The following is a 17,226-nucleotide window of genomic DNA, read 5'->3' on the forward strand; positions in this document are numbered from 1 at the left end:
GTTCAGTGTCAGTCCCACATTGAGCACTGTGTCCAGTTCAGTGTCAGTCCCACATTGAGCTCTGTGTCCAGTTCAGTGTCAGTCCCACACTGAGCACTGTGTCCAGTTCAGAATCAGTCCGACGTTGAGCAGTGTGGCCAGTTCAGTGTCAGTCCCACATTGAGCACTGTGTCCAGCTCAGTGTCAGTCCCACATTGAGCACTGTGTCCAGTTCAGTGTCAGTCCCACATTCAGCACTGTGTCCAGTTCAGTCTCAGTCCCACATTCAGCACTGTGTCCAGTTCAGTCTCAGTCCCACACTGAGCACTGTGTCCAGTTCACTCTCAGTCCGACGTTGAGCACTGTGTCCAGTTCAGTGTCACTCCCACATTCAACACTGTGGCCAGTTCACTCTCAGTCCGACGTTGAGCACTGTGTCCAGTTCAGTGTCACTCCCACATTCAACACTGTGGCCAGTTCAGTGTCAGTCCCACATTCAACACTGTGGCCAGTTCAGTCTCAGTCCCACACTGAGCACTGTGTCCAGTTCACTCTCAGTCCGACGTTGAGCACTGTGTCCAGTTCAGTCTCCGTCCCACATTGAGCACTGTGTCCAGTTCACTGTCAGTCCCACATTCAACACTGTGGCCAGTTCAGTCTCAGTCCCACACTGAGCACTGTGTCCAGTTCACTCTCAGTCCGACGTTGAGCACTGTGTCCAGTTCAGTCTCAGTCCCACATTGAGCACTGTGTCCAGTTCAGAATCAGTCCGACGTTGAGCACTGTGTCCAGTTCAGTGTGAGTCCCACATTCAACACTGTGTCCAGCTCAGTGTCAGTCCCACATTGAGCACTGTGTCCAGTTCAGTGTCAGTGCCACATTGAGCACTGTGTCCAGTTCAATGTCAGTCCCACATTGATCAGTGTGTCCAGTTCAGTGTCAGACCCACATTGAGCACTGTGCCCAGTTCAGTGTCAGTCCCACATTGAGCACTGTGCCCAGTTCAGTGTCAGTCCCACATTGAGCACTGTGTCCAGTTCAGTGTCAGTCCCACTTTGAGCAGTGTCCGGTTCCGAGTCAGTCCCCCATTGAGCACTGTGTCCAGTTCTGTGTCAGTCCCACATTGAGCACTGTGCCCAGTTCAGTGTCAGTCCCACATTGAGCACTGTGTCCATTTCAGTGTCAGTCCCACATTGAGCACTGTGTGCAGTTCAGTATCAATCCCACATTGAGCACTGTGTCCAGTTCAGTCTCAATCCCACATTGAGCACTGTGCCCGGTTCAGTCTCAATCCCACTTTGAGCACTGTGTCCAGTTCAGTGTCAGTCCCACATTGAGCACTGTGTCCAGTTCAGTCTCAGTCCCACATTGAGCACTGTGTCCAGTTCAGTCTCAGTCTCAAATTGAGCACTGTGTCCAGTTCAGTGTCAGTCCCACATTGAGAACTGTGTCCAGTTCAGTGTCAGTCCCAAAATAAGCACTGTGTCCAGTTCAGTCTCAGTCCCACATTGAGCACTGTGTCCAGTTCAGTGTCAGTCCCACATTAAGGACTGTGTCCAGTTCAGTGTCAGTCCCACATTGACCTCTGTGTCCAGTTCAGTGTCAGTCCCAAAATAAGCACTGTGTTCAGGTCAGTCTCAGTCCCACGTTCAGCACTGTGTTCAGTTCCGTGTCAGTCCCACATTGAGCCCCGTACCCAGTTCAGTGTCAGTCCCACATTGAGCACTGTGCCCAGTTCAGTGTCAGTCCCACACTGAGCACTGTGTCCAGTTCAGTGTCTGTCCCACATTGAGTACTGTGTCCAGTTCAGTGTCAGTCCCATATTGAGCACTGTGTCCTGTTCAGTGTCAGTCCGACATTGAGCACTGTGTCCAGTTCAGTGTCAGTCCCTCATTGAGCACTGTGTCCAGTTCAGTATCAGTCCCACATTCAGCACTGTGTCCAGTTCAGTGTCAGTCCCACATTGAGCTCTGTGCCCAGTACAGTGTCAGTCCCACATGGAGCACTGTGTCCAATTCAGTGTCAGTCCCACATTGAGCACTGTGTCCAGATCAGTGTCAGTCCCACATTGAGCTCTGTGTCCAGTTCAGTGTCAGTCCCACACTGAGCACTGTGTCCAGTTCACTCTCAGTCCGACGTTGAGCACTGTGTCCAGTTCAGTCTCAGTCCCACATTGAGCACTGTGTCCAGTTCAGAATCAGTCCGACGTTGAGCACTGTGTCCAGTTCAGTGTGAGTCCCACATTCAACACTGTGTCCAGCTCAGTGTCAGTCCCACATTGAGCACTGTGTCCAGTTCAGTGTCAGTGCCACATTGAGCACTGTGTCCAGTTCAATGTCAGTCCCACATTGATCAGTGTGTCCAGTTCAATGTCAGACCCACATTGAGCACTGTGCCCAGTTCAGTGTCAGTCCCACATTGAGCACTGTGCCCAGTTCAGTGTCAGTCCCACATTGAGCACTGTGCCCAGTTCAGTGTCAGTCCCACATTGAGCACTGTGTCCAGTTCAGTGTCAGTCCCACTTTGAGCAAAGTGTCCGGTTCCGAGTCAGTCCCCCATTGAGCACTGTGTCCAGTTCTGTGTCAGTCCCACATTGAGCACTGTGCCCAGTTCAGTGTCAGTCCCACATTGAGCACTGTGTCCATTTCAGTGTCAGTCCCACATTGAGCACTGTGTGCAGTTCAGTATCAATCCCACATTGAGCACTGTGTCCAGTTCAGTCTCAATCCCACATTGAGCACTGTGCCCGGTTCAGTCTCAATCCCACTTTGAGCACTGTGTCCAGTTCAGTGTCAGTCCCACATTGAGCACTGTGTCCAGTTCAGTCTCAGTCCCACATTGAGCACTGTGCCCGGTTCAGTCTCAGTCCCACATTGAGCACTGTGTCCAGTTCAGTGTCAGTCCCACATTAAGGACTGTGTCCAGTTCAGTGTCAGTCCCACATTGACCTCTGTGTCCAGTTCAGTGTCAGTCCCAAAATAAGCACTGTGTTCAGGTCAGTCTCAGTCCCACGTTCAGCACTGTGTTTAGTTCCGTGTCAGTCCCACATTGAGCCCCGTACCCAGTTCAGTGTCAGTCCCACATTGAGCACTGTGTCCAGTTCAGTGTCAGTCCCACATTGAGCACTGTGTCCAGTTCAGAATCAGTCCGACGTTGAGCAGTGTGGCCAGTTCAGTGTCAGTCCCACATTGAGCACTGTGTCCAGCTCAGTGTCAGTCCCACATTGAGCACTGTGTCCAGTTCAGTCTCAGTCCCACATTCAGCACTGTGTCCAGTTCAGTCTCAGTCCCACACTGAGCACTGTGTCCAGTTCACTCTCAGTCCGAGGTTGAGCACTGTGTCCAGTTCAGTCTCAGTCCCACACTGAGCACTGTGTCCAGTTCACTCTCAGTCCGAGGTTGAGCACTGTGTCCAGTTCAGTCTCAGTCCCACATTGAGCACTGTGTCCAGTTCACTCTCAGTCCGACGTTGAGCACTGTGTCCAGTTCAGTGTCACTCCCACATTCAACACTGTGGCCAGTTCAGTCTCAGTCCCACATTCAGCACTGTGTCCAGTTCAGTCTCAGTCCCACACTGAGCACTGTGTCCAGTTCACTCTCAGTCCGACGTTGAGCACTGTGTCCAGTTCAGTCTCAGTCCCACATTGAGCACTGTGTCCAGTTCAGAATCAGTCCGACGTTGAGCACTGTGTCCAGTTCAGTGTGAGTCCCACATTCAACACTGTGTCCAGCTCAGTGTCAGTCCCACATTGAGCACTGTGTCCAGTTCAGTGTCAGTGCCACATTGAGCACTGTGTCCAGTTCAATGTCAGTCCCACATTGATCAGTGTGTCCAGTTCAATGTCAGACCCACATTGAGCACTGTGCCCAGTTCAGTGTCAGTCCCACATTGAGCACTGTGCCCAGTTCAGTGTCAGTCCCACATTGAGCACTGTGCCCAGTTCAGTGTCAGTCCCACTTTGAGCAAAGTGTCCGGTTCCGAGTCAGTCCCCCATTGAGCACTGTGTCCAGTTCTGTGTCAGTCCCACATTGAGCACTGTGCCCAGTTCAGTGTCAGTCCCACATTGAGCACTGTGTCCATTTCAGTGTCAGTCCCACATTGAGCACTGTGTGCAGTTCAGTATCAATCCCACATTGAGCACTGTGTCCAGTTCAGTCTCAATCCCACATTGAGCACTGTGCCCGGTTCAGTCTCAATCCCACTTTGAGCACTGTGTCCAGTTCAGTGTCAGTCCCACATTGAGCACTGTGTCCAGTTCAGTCTCAGTCCCACATTGAGCACTGTGCCCGGTTCAGTCTCAGTCCCAAAATAAGCACTGTGTCCAGTTCAGTGTCAGTCCCACATTGAGCACTGTGTCCAGTTCAGTCTCAGTTTCAAATTGAGCACTGTGTCCAGTTCAGTGTCAGTCCCACATTGAGAACTGTGTCCAGTTCAGTGTCAGTCCCAAAATAAGCACTGTGTCCAGTTCAGTCTCAGTCCCACATTGAGCACTGTGTCCAGTTCAGTGTCAGTCCCACATTAAGGACTGTGTCCAGTTCAGTGTCAGTCCCACATTGACCTCTGTGTCCAGTTCAGTGTCAGTCCCAAAATAAGCACTGTGTTCAGGTCAGTCTCAGTCCCACGTTCAGCACTGTGTTCAGTTCCGTGTCAGTCCCACATTGAGCCCCGTACCCAGTTCAGTGTCAGTCCCACATTGAGCACTGTGCCCAGTTCAGTGTCAGTCCCACACTGAGCACTGTGTCCAGTTCAGTGTCTGTCCCACATTGAGTACTGTGTCCAGTTCAGTGTCAGTCCCATATTGAGCACTGTGTCCTGTTCAGTGTCAGTCCGACATTGAGCAGTGTGTCCAGTTCAGTGTCAGTCCCTCATTGAGCACTGTGTCCAGTTCAGTATCAGTCCCACATTCAGCGCTGTGTCCAGTTCAGTGTCAGTCCCACATTGAGCTCTGTGCCCAGTACAGTGTCAGTCCCACATTGAGCACTGTGTCCAATTCAGTGTCAGTCCCACATTGAGCACTGTGTCCAGATCAGTGTCAGTCCCACATTGAGCTCTGTGTCCAGTTCAGTGTCAGTCCCACACTGACACTGTGTCCAGTTCAGAATCAGTCCGACGTTGAGCAGTGTGGCCAGTTCAGTGTCAGTCCCACATTGAGCACTGTGTCCAGCTCAGTGTCAGTCCCACATTCAGCACTGTGTCCAGTTCAGTCTCAGTCCCTCATTGAGCACTGTGTCCAGTTCAGTCTCAGTCCCACACTGAGCACTGTGTCCAGTTCAGTCTCAGTCCGACGTTGAGCACTGTGTCCAGTTCAGTCTCAGTCCCACATTGAGCACTGTGTCCAGTTCAGAATCCGTCCGACGTTGAACACTGTGTCCAGTTCAGTGTCAGTCCCACATTCAACACTGTGGCCAGTTCAGTGTCAGTCCCACATTCAACACTGTGGCCAGTTCAGTCTCAGTCCCACACTGAGCACTGTGTCCAGTTCAGTCTCAGTCCCACGTTCAACACTGTGTCCGGTTCAGTCTCAGTCCCAAAATAAGCTCTGTGTCCAGTTCAGTGTCAGTCCCACATTGAGCACTGTGTCCAGTTCAGTCTCAGTCTCAAATTGAGCACTGTGTCCAGTTCAGTGTCAGTCCCTCATTGAGCACTGTGTCCAGTTCCGTATCAGTCCCACATTCAGCACTGTGTCCAGTTCAGTGTCAGTCCCACATTGAGCTCTGTGCCCAGTTCAGTGTCAGTCCCACATTGAGCACTGTGTCCAATTCAGTGTCAGTCCCACATTGAGCACTGTGCCCAGTTCAGTGTCAGTCCCACATTGAGCACTGTGTCCAGTTCAGTCTCAGTCCCACATTCAGCACTGTGTCCAGTTCAGTCTCAGTCCCACACTGAGCACTGTGTCCAGTTCACTCTCAGTCCGACGTTGAGCACTGTGTCCAGTTCAGTCTCAGTCCCACATTGAGCACTGTGTCCAGTTCAGAATCAGTCCGACGTTGAACACTGTGTCCAGTTCAGTGTCAGTTCCACATTCAACACTGTGGCCAGTTCAGTGTCAGTCCCACATTCAACACTGTGGCCAGTTCAGTCTCAGTCCCACATTGAGCACTGTGTCCAGTTCAGTGTCAGTCCCACTTTGAGCAAAGTGTCCGGTTCCGAGTCAGTCCCACATTGAGCACTGTGTCCAGTTCAGTGTCAGTGCCACATTGAGCTCTGTGTCCAGTTCAATGTCAGTCCCACATTGATCAGTGTGTCCAGTTCAATGTCAGACCCACATTGAGCACTGTGCCCAGTTCAGTGTCAGTCCCACATTGAGCACTGTGCCCAGTTCAGTGTCAGTCCCACATTGAGCACTGTGCCCAGTTCAGTGTCAGTCCCACATTGAGCACTATGTACAGTTCAGTGTCAGTCCCACTTTGAGCAAAGTGTCCGGTTCCGAGTCAGTCCCACATTGAGCACTGTGCCCAGTTCAGTGTCAGTCCCACATTGAGCACTGTGCCCAGTTCAGTGTCAGTCCCACATTGAGCACTGTGCCCAGTTCAGTGTCAGTCCCACATTGAGCACTGTGCCCAGTTCAGTGTCAGTCCCACATTGAGCACTATGTACAGTTCAGTGTCAGTCCCACTTTGAGCAAAGTGTCCGGTTCCGAGTCAGTCCCACATTGAGCACTGTGTCCAGTTCAGTGTCAGTCCCACATTGAGCACTGTGTCCAGTTCTGTGTCAGTCCCACATTGAGCACTGTGCCCAGTTCAGTGTCAGTCCCACATTGAGCACTGTGTCCGTTTCAGTGTCAGTCCCACATTGAGCACTGTGTGCAGTTCAGTATCAGTCCCACATTGAGTACTGTGTCCAGTTCAGTCTCTATCCCACATTGAGCACTGTGCCCGGTTCAGTCTCAGTCCCAAAATAAGCACTGTGTCCAGTTCAGTGTCAGTCCCACATTGAGCACTGTGTCCAGTTCAGTCTCAGTCTCAAATTGAGCACTGTGTCCAGTTCAGTGTCAGTCCCTCATTGAGCACTGTGTCCTGTTCAGTCTCAGTCCCACATTCAGCACTGTGTCCAGTTCAGTGTCAGTCCCACATTGAGCTCTGTGCCCAGTTCAGTGTCAGTCCCACATTGAGCACTGTGCCCAGTTCAGTGTCAGTCCCACATTGAGCACTATGTACAGTTCAGTGTCAGTCCCACTTTGAGCAAAGTGTCCGGTTCCGAGTCAGTCCCACATTGAGCACTGTGTCCAGTTCAGTGTCAGTCCCACATTGAGCACTGTGTCCAGTTCTGTGTCAGTCCCACATTGAGCACTGTGCCCAGTTCAGTGTCAGTCCCACATTGAGCACTGTGTCCGTTTCAGTGTCAGTCCCACATTGAGCACTGTGTGCAGTTCAGTATCAGTCCCACATTGAGTACTGTGTCCAGTTCAGTCTCAATCCCACATTGAGCACTGTGCCCGGTTCAGTCTCAGTCCCAAAATAAGCACTGTGTCCAGTTCAGTGTCAGTCCCACATTGAGCACTGTGTCCAGTTCAGTCTCAGTCTCAAATTGAGCACTGTGTCCAGTTCAGTGTCAGTCCCTCATTGAGCACTGTGTCCAGTTCAGTCTCAGTCCCACATTCAGCACTGTGTCCAGTTCAGTGTCAGTCCCACATTGAGCTCTGTGCCCCGTTCAGTGTCAGTCCCACATTGAGCACTGTGTCCAATTCAGTGTCAGTCCCACATTGAGCACTGTGTCCAGTTCAGTGTCAGTCCCACATTGAGCTCTGTGTCCAGTTCAGTGTCAGTCCCACACTGAGCACTGTGTCCAGTTCAGAATCAGTCCGACGTTGAGCAGTGTGGCCAGTTCAGTGTCAGTCCCACATTGAGCACTGTGTCCAGCTCAGTGTCAGTCCCACATTGAGCACTGTGTCCAGTTCAGTGTCAGTCCCACTTTCAGCACTGCGTCCAGTTCAGTGTCAGTCCCACATTGAGCACTGTGTCCACTTCAGTGTCAGTCCCACATTGAGCACTGTGCCCAGTTCAGTGTCAGTCCCACATTGAGCACTGTGTCCAGTTCAGTGTCAGTCCCACATTAAGCACTGTGTCCAGTTCAGTGTCAGTCCCTCATTGAGCACTGTGTCCAGTTCAGTATCAGTCCCACATTCAGCACTGTGTCCAGTTCAGTGTCAGTCCCACATTGAGCTCTGTGCCCAGTTCAGTGTCAGTCCCACATTGAGCACTGTGTCCAGTTCAGTGTCAGTCCCAGATTGAGCTCTGTGTCCAGTTCAGTGTCAGTCCCACACTGACACTGTGCCCAGTTCAGAATCAGTCCGACGTTGAGCAGTGTGGCAAGTTCAGTGTCAGTCCCACATTGAGCACTGTGTCCAGCTCAGTGTCAGTCCCACATTGAGCACTGTGTCCAGTTCAGTCTCAGTCCCACATTCAGCACTGTGTCCAGTTCAGTCTCAGTCCCACACTGAGCACTGTGTCCAGTTCACTCTCAGTCCGACGTTGAGCACTGTGTCCAGTTCAGTCTCAGTCCCACATTGAGCACTGTGTCCAGTTCACTCTCAGTCCGACGTTGAGCACTGTGTCCAGTTCAGTGTCAGTCCCACATTCAACACTGTGGCCAGTTCAGTGTCAGTCCCACATTCAACACTGTGGCCAGTTCAGTCTCAGTCCCACACTGAGCACTGTGTCCAGTTCACTCTCAGTCCGACGTTGAGCACTGTGTCCAGTTCAGTCTCAGTCCCACATTGAGCACTGTGTCCAGTTCACTGTCAGTCCCACATTCAACACTGTGGCCAGTTCAGTCTCAGTCCCACACTGAGCACTGTGTCCAGTTCACTCTCAGTCCGACGTTGAGCACTGTGTCCAGTTCAGTCTCAGTCCCACATTGAGCACTGTGTCCAGTTCAGAATCAGTCCGACGTTGAGCACTGTGTCCAGTTCAGTGTGAGTCCCACATTCAACATTGTGTCCAGCTCAGTGTCAGTCCCACATTGAGCACTGTGTCCAGTTCAATGTCAGTCCCACATTGATCAGTGTGTCCAGTTCAATGTCAGACCCACATTGAGCACTGTGCCCAGTTCAGTGTCAGTCCCACATTGAGCACTGTGCCCAGTTCAGTGTCAGTCCCACATTGAGCACTGTGCCCAGTTCAGTGTCAGTCCCACATTGAGCACTGTGTCCAGTTCAGTGTCAGTCCCACTTTGAGCAAAGTGTCCGGTTCCGAGTCAGTCCCCCATTGAGCACTGGGTCCAGTTCTGTGTCAGTCCCACATTGAGCACTGTGCCCAGTTCAGTGTCAGTCCCACATTGAGCACTGTGTCCATTTCAGTGTCAGTCCCACATTGAGCACTGTGTGCAGTTCAGTATCAGTCCCACATTGAGCACTGTGTCCAGTTCAGTCTCAATCCCACATTGAGCACTGTGCCCGGTTCAGTCTCAATCCCACTTTGAGCACTGTGTCCAGTTCAGTGTCAGTCCCACATTGAGCACTGTGTCCAGTTCAGTCTCAGTCCCACATTGAGCACTGTGCCCGGTTCAGTCTCAGTCCCAAAATAAGCACTGTGTCCAGTTCAGTGTCAGTCCCACATTGAGCACTGTGTCCAGTTCAGTCTCAGTCTCAAATTGAGCACTGTGTCCAGTTCAGTGTCAGTCCCACATTGAGAACTGTGTCCAGTTCAGTGTCAGTCCCAAAATAAGCACTGTGTCCAGTTCAGTCTCAGTCCCACATTGAGCACTGTGTCCAGTTCAGTGTCAGTCCCACATTAAGGACTGTGTCCAGTTCAGTGTCAGTCCCACATTGACCTCTGTGTCCAGTTCAGTGTCAGTCCCAAAATAAGCACTGTGTTCAGGTCAGTCTCAGTCCCACGTTCAGCACTGTGTTCAGTTCCGTGTCAGTCCCACATTGAGCCCCGTACCCAGTTCAGTGTCAGTCCCACATTGAGCACTGTGCCCATTTCAGTGTCAGTCCCACACTGAGCACTGTGTCCAGTTCAGTGTCAGTCCGACATTGAGCACTGTGTCCAGTTCAGTGTCAGTCCCTCATTGAGCACTGTGTCCAGTTCAGTATCAGTCCCACATTCAGCACTGTGTCCAGTTCAGTGTCAGTCCCACATTGAGCTCTGTGCCCAGTACAGTGTCAGTCCCACATTGAGCACTGTGTCCAATTCAGTGTCAGTCCCACATTGAGCACTGTGTCCAGATCAGTGTCAGTCCCACATTGAGCTCTGTGTCGAGTTCAGTGTCAGTCCCACACTGACACTGTGTCCAGTTCAGAATCAGTCCGACGTTGAGCAGTGTGGCCAGTTCAGTGTCAGTCCCACATTGAGCACTGTGTCCAGTTCAGTCTCAGTCTCAAATTGAGCACTGTGTCCAGTTCAGTGTCAGTCCCTCATTGAGCACTGTGTCCAGTTCAGTCTCAGTCTCAAATTGAGCACTGTGTCCAGTTCAGTGTCAGTCCCACATTGAGCACTGTGCCCAGTTCAGTGTCAGTCCCACACTGAGCACTGTGTCCAGTTCAGTATCAGTCCCACATTCAGCACTGTGTCCAGTTCAGTGTCAGTCCCACATTGAGCACTGTGTCCAGTTCAGAATCAGTCCGACGTTGAGCACTGTGTCCAGTTCAGTGTGAGTCCCACATTCAACACTGTGTCCAGCTGAGTGTCAGTCCCACATTGAGCACTGTGTCCAGTTCAATGTCAGTCCCACATTGATCAGTGTGTCCAGTTCAATGTCAGACCCACATTGAGCACTGTGCCCAGTTCAGTGTCAGTCCCACATTGAGCACTGTGCCCAGTTCAGTGTCAGTCCCACATTGATCAGTGTGTCCAGTTCAGTGTCAGTCCCACATTGAGCACTGTGTCCAGTTCAGTGTCAGTCCCACTTTGAGCAAAGTGTCCGGTTCCGAGTCAGTCCCACATTGAGCACTGTGTCCAGTTCTGTGTCAGTTCCACATTGAGCACTGTGCCCAGTTCAGTGTCAGTCCCACATTGAGCACTGTGTCCATTTCAGTGTCAGTCCCACATTGAGCACTGTGTGCAGTTCAGCATCAGTCCCACATTAAGGACTGTGTCCAGTTCAGTGTCAGTCCCACATTGACCTCTGTGTCCAGTTCAGTGTCAGTCCCAAAATAAACACTGTGTTTAGGTCAGTCTCAGTCCCACGTTCAGCACTGTGTTCAGTTCCGTGTCAGTCCCACATTGAGCCCCGTACCCAGTTCAGTGTCAGCCCCACATTGAGCACTGTGCCCAGTTCAGTGTCAGTCCCACACTGAGCACTGTGTCCAGTTCAGTGTCTGTCCCACATTGAGTACTGTGTCCAGTTCAGTGTCAGTCCCATATTGAGCACTGTGTCCTGTTCAGTGTCAGTCCGTCATTGAGCACTGTGTCCAGTTCAGTGTCAGTCCCTCATTGAGCACTGTGTCCAGTTCAGTATCAGTCCCACATTCAGCACTGTGTCCAGTTCAGTGTCAGTCCCACATTGAGCTCTGTGCCCAGTACAGTGTCAGTCCCACATTGAGCACTGTGTCCAATTCAGTGTCAGTCCCACATTGAGCACTGTGTCCAGATCAGTGTCAGTCCCACATTGAGCTCTGTGTCCAGTTCAGTGTCAGTCCCACACTGACACTGTGTCCAGTTCAGAATCAGTCCGACGTTGAGCAGTGTGGCCAGTTCAGTGTCAGTCCCACATTGAGCACTGTGTCCAGCTCAGTGTCAGTCCCACATTCAGCACTGTGTCCAGTTCAGTCTCAGTCCCACATTCAGCACTGTGTCCAGTTCAGTCTCAGTCCCACACTGAGCACTGTGTCCAGTTCAGTCTCAGTCCGACGTTGAGCACTGTGTCCAGTTCAGTCTCAGTCCCACATTGAGCACTGTGTCCAGTTCAGAATCAGTCCGACGTTGAACACTGTGTCCAGTTCAGTGTCAGTCCCACATTCAACACTGTGGCCAGTTCAGTGTCAGTCCCACATTCAACACTGTGGCCAGTTCAGTCTCAGTCCCACACTGAGCACTGTGTCCAGTTCACTCTCAGTCCGACGTTGAGCACTGTGTCCAGTTCAGTCTCAGTCCCACATTGAGCACTGTGTCCAGTTCACTGTCAGTACCACATTCAACACTGTGGCCAGTTCAGTCTCAGTCCCACACTGAGCACTGTGTCCAGTTCACTCTCAGTCCGACGTTGAGCACTGTGTCCAGTTCAGTCTCAGTCCCACATTGAGCACTGTGTCCAGTTCAGTGTCAGTCCGACGTTGAGCACTGTGTCCAGTTCAGTGTGAGTCCCACATTCAACACTGTGTCCAGCTCAGTGTCAGTCCCACATTGAGCACTGTGTCCAGTTCAATGTCAGACCCACATTGAGCACTGTGTCCAGTTCAATGTCAGTCCCACATTGAGCACTGTGTCCAGTTCAATATCAGACCCACATTGAGCACTGTGCCCAGTTCAGTGTCAGTCCCACATTGAGCACTGTGCCCAGTTCAGTGTCAGTCCCACATTGAGCACTGTGCCCAGTTCAGTGTCAGTCCCACATTGAGCACTGTGTCCAGTTCAGTGTCAGTCCCACTTTGAGCAAAGTGTCCAGTTCAGTGTCAGTCCCACATTGAGCACTGTGTCCAGTTCAGTGTCAGACCCACATTGAGCACTGTGCCCAGTTCAGTGTCAGTCCCACATTGAGCACTGTGCCCAGTTCAGTGTCAGTCCCACATTGAGCACTGTGCCCAGTTCAGTGTCAGTCCCACATTGAGCACTGTGTCCAGTTCAGTGTCAGTCCCACTTTGAGCAAAGTGTCCGGTTCCGAGTCAGTCCCACATTGAGCACTGTGTCCAGTTCTGTGTCAGTCCCACATTGAGCACTGTGCCCAGTTCAGTGTCAGTCCCACATTGAGCACTGTGTCCATTTCAGTGTCAGTCCCACATTGAGCACTGTGTGCAGTTCAGTATCAGTCCCACATTGAGCACTGTGTCCAGTTCAGTCTCAATCCCACATTGAGCACTGTGCCCGGTTCAGTCTCAGTCCCACTTTGAGCACTGTGTCCAGTTCAGTGTCAGTCCCACATTGAGCACTGTGTCCAGTTCAGTGTCAGTCCCACATTGAGCACTGTGCCCGGTTCAGTCTCAGTCCCAAAATAAGCACTGTGTCCAGTTCAGTGTCAGTCCCACATTGAGCACTGTGTCCAGTTCAGTCTCAGTCTCAAATTGAGCACTGTGTCCAGTTCAGTGTCAGTCCCACATTGAGAACTGTGTCCAGTTCAGTGTCAGTCCCAAAATAAGCACTGTGTCCAGTTCAGTCTCAGTCCCACATTGAGCACTGTGTCCAGTTCAGTGTCAGTCCCACATTAAGGACTGTGTCCAGTTCAGTGTCAGTCCCACATTGACCTCTGTCTCCAGATCAGTGTCAGTCCCAAAATAAGCACTGTGTTCAGGTCAGTCTCAGTCCCACGTTCAGCACTGTGTTCAGTTCCGTGTCAGTCCCACATTGAGCCCCGTACCCAGTTCAGTGTCAGTCCCACATTGAGCACTGTGCCCAGTTCAGTGTCAGTCCCACACTGAGCACTGTGTCCAGTTCAGTGTCTGTCCCACATTGAGTACTGTGTCCAGTTCAGTGTCAGTCCCATATTTAGCACTGTGTCCAGTTCAGTGTCTGTCCCACATTGAGTACTGTGTCCAGTTCAGTGTCAGTCCCATATTTAGCACTGTGTCCTGTTCAGTGTCAGTCCCACATTGAGCACTGTGTCCAGTCCATTGTCAGTCTCTCATTGAGCACTGTATCCAGTTCAGTGTCAGACCCACATTGAGTACTGTGTCCAGTTCAGTGTCAGTCCCATATTTAGCACTGTGTCCTGTTCAGTGTCAGTCCCAATTTGAGCACTGTGTCCAGTCCATTGTCAGTCTCTCATTGAGCACTGTATCCAGTTCAGTGTCAGACCCACATTGAGCACTGTGTCCAGTTCAGTGTCAGTCCCATATTGAGCACTGTGCCCAGTTCAGTATCAGTCCCACATTCAGCACTGTGTCTCGTTCAGAGTCAGTCCCACATTGAGCACTGTGTCCAGCTCAGAGTCAGTCCCACATTGAGCACTGTGTCCAGTTCAGTGTCAGTCCCACATTGAGCTCTGTGTCCAGTTCAGTGTCAGTCCCACATTGAGCACTGTGCCCAGTTTAGTGTCAGTCCCACATTCAGCACAGTGTGCAGTTTAGTCTCAGTCCCACATTCAGCACTGTGTCCAGTTCAGTGTTAGTCCCACATTGAGCACTGTGTCCAGTTCAGTGTTAGTCCCAGTTGAGCACTGTGCCCAGTTCAGTGCCGGGTGACCACAATAAGCAAGACTGGTCTGATTAATTCTGCACAGCCTGACCTGGTCGTGTGAGTTGCGTCAGCGAAATTTGAGCAGTTTCTCTATTTATATTGTGAATACTTCCTTCACATTTCTGAAGAGCCGACTAGACATTATCAATAGCCCTGCTATCTCTTTGTGCTCATTTTAGATTGCTAACCTATTCACCAATGTACCACTCAGGGCCACTTGAGACATCTGCCTTGCGTCACTGTAGGATGCCTCAGCAGCATTGAGTGTATTAGTATTCATCCACCTTATGAACTCATCGACTCACACAATTAGGTCCAGATAATGTATGTCCAAATGTCTGTTAAGCCCTTCCCTTTAGCTTTTGAAAATAAAAAACATGTGCCTTGGAATTGTTTGCAATTTGAATCCCTGTTTGTTGATGTAAGCCTGAGGCCTATCATTACAGAATTATTCCTGCTTGATTGCTTCTATTACCTGGCATTATCACAGTGGGAGGCCTGTCAATTCACAGTTTGACATTTCCAAGAGGTCATTGAGGAATTAGCTGTCTTTGATGTGGGACTCTGAATGAGAATGTTTGTTTTAATAAGGTATTAAATATTTGAAAGGATTGAAATGTGTTGAATATACTTTTAACAATGAGTTTTTTTCTCATTTGGTGAAGTCAATAAAAGATAGTAAGAACTTTATTTCAGCAAAGCATAGCTCCTGATGTCTTCCCATTGTGGGTACAGGATGAGTTGGCATGGAGGATGCAAGGGCAAAGGGTGGCATGGGTTGGCATGAAATGGAACTAATTCAGCTTAGGAGCTATAAGGAGCTATGGGAATGAGTAAGGGGTCAGGGCTGGCATTGGTGTGAGGGGCCAAAGGAGGTGGGTGAGGCATGAGTTGGCATGAATGGGCCATGGGCAATGGATGGTGGAGGTTAGGGGTGAGGGGAGTTCAAAATCGAGGGCAAGGGGAGCCTGGCACCCAGGGCCCCTGGTGGCTGCCTCTGGACTGTGTCTGGGACTGGACCATTCCCCCACCTTCCTACTGAGAGAAGATCCCATTCACCAAACCCCACTACCAAAGATCTGGTTGGCCCCTTGCCCACCTCACCCCCAATTAGAGAACCCATAGGTCAAAGCTATTTCTCAGAAGGGGCTTGCACTGAGTCAGAAAAGTTCCAAACTCTCCATCGCCTATCCAAGTGATGAGCACATTTTACAGGAGAATAGGTTAAAAAAAAAGCATTGGCATCACTTAAATAACAGTCAGCTGTTACAACATGGGGAAACGGGGTTAGGAACCTTTTTTGAATGGACGTATCAATAGGGGCTGAATGACCTTCCTCATTTGTAATTATCCTATAAGACGTGAGAATGACAAGACTGTAATAGCCTGAGCATGTATTTACTGAGTTCACATTATCAACTGGGCCAAATGACTAACATTTACCATGTTGTGAATGTTGCAGTTCCCTCGAATTCTGCTGTGGCTGATGGTGGAGCTAGCAATCATTGGCTCGGACATGCAGGAAGTGATTGGATCAGCCATAGCTATTAACCTGCTGTCTGCCGGAAGGTAAAGTACAATTCCCTTGTGTTCCTGGGGGAGGCAATTTGTTACTGACTGTCACAGTCCGATTGTATCTGACTTTACCGTTGCCAGGTCTTAGGCTCGTTTTCAACTTCAGATAATATCGGAAGTGGCTTCCACATCCTGCTCATTCACTGAAAATTCATAGCTTCACAGGAACCTATTGTGCAGAAGGAGGCTATTCAACCCCTCCAGTCCATGCTAGCCAACCGGTTTACCATTCAGCTTCATCCCACATTCCAGCTATTGGGTCGATACTCTGTAGGGTTTACCGCTTCAAGCTGCATATCAAAACCATTTCTGAAAGGTTGTGAGGGTTCTGCCTCTTGCACATAGCCAGACAGTAAGTTCCAGATCCCCGTTACCCTCTGGGTGAAACCATTTCCCCTCAATTCCTCTGGCCATCTCTATCTTATCTTAAATTCATGCCTCCTGACTATGGGCCCCACGACCAAGGGGAATAGGTCCTTCCTATTCTCTCTATCTGGGCCCCTCATTAGTCTCACCTCAGCCTCCCTCAGTTCCAGGGAAAACAATTTCAGCCTCACCAATCTTTCCAATAACTGAAAGTCTCCAGTCCTGGTAAATCTCCTCCACACCTTCTGTCATGCAATTACAACTTTCCGACAGTGCGGTGACCAGAACTGCACAAGGGACTCCTGTTGTGGTCTAACTAGCCTTTTATACAGCTCCTACATAACCTCCTAGCTCTTAAAAGCTCCCAAACCAGCCACCTTCATCAATCTGTGGACATGTACTCCAAGCTCTCTGTTGTATTTTTATTTATTCATGGGATGTGGGTGTCGCTGGCCAGGTCAGCGTTTATATCCCATCTGTAATTGTCCAGCAGGCACTTAAGAGCCAACCATATTGCTGTGGGTCTGGAGTCACATGTAGGCCTGGAATCACATGTAGGCCCAGACCAGATAAGGACTGCCATTTCCTTCCCTAAAGGGAACCAGATGGGTTTTTTCTTGAGAATCCTGGGACTCTTCATTCAAATTCAATTCTGTGGTGGGATTTGAACTTTGTCGACAGAACATTACCTGGGTCTCTGGATTAACAGTCCAGCAAAAATAACATTAGGCCATCACCTCCCTTACACTCTCCAGTAATAGAACTAATCCAGCAATCGACTGTTCCCCAGTGTTTCCCCTCTCACAATATCAATTTCTCCCCTCATATAAATTCTGTCCTGTCATCTTTCTGTCCGGGTAACAAACTGTTTCCCTGAATAGACCCTGAAAGCTACAGAAAGACTTGCATTTATGCAGAGCTTCTCATGAACGTCAGACATCTTAAAGCACTAAAAGGCCAATGAAATCCTTTTGTGTTGAAGAGAAATCACTGTTGCAACGTAGGAATTGCAGCAGCCAAGTACTCGGCAAATTCG

General features: G+C 50.3%; 1 protein-coding gene across 4 annotated transcripts in view; it reads left to right on the plus strand.

Annotated features, from left to right (window-relative positions):
- LOC122543268 (natural resistance-associated macrophage protein 2-like) overlaps positions 1-17,226 on the plus strand; it is a 428,402-nt gene that overhangs the window by 114,694 nt on the left and 296,482 nt on the right. For all 4 annotated transcript variants that reach the window (XM_087985576.1, XM_087985578.1, XM_087985575.1 and 1 more), the window contains one exon: positions 15,712-15,818. In XM_087985576.1, the coding sequence (XP_087841702.1) occupies positions 15,712-15,818 (107 nt within the window). The remainder of the gene's footprint in view (positions 1-15,711; positions 15,819-17,226) is intronic.

This window comes from Chiloscyllium plagiosum, unplaced genomic scaffold, assembly GCF_037043375.1.
Source record: "Chiloscyllium plagiosum isolate Xiang-an unplaced genomic scaffold, Cpla_swu_hap1 HiC_scaffold_53X, whole genome shotgun sequence".
Taxonomy (NCBI): Eukaryota; Metazoa; Chordata; class Chondrichthyes; order Orectolobiformes; family Hemiscylliidae; genus Chiloscyllium; species Chiloscyllium plagiosum.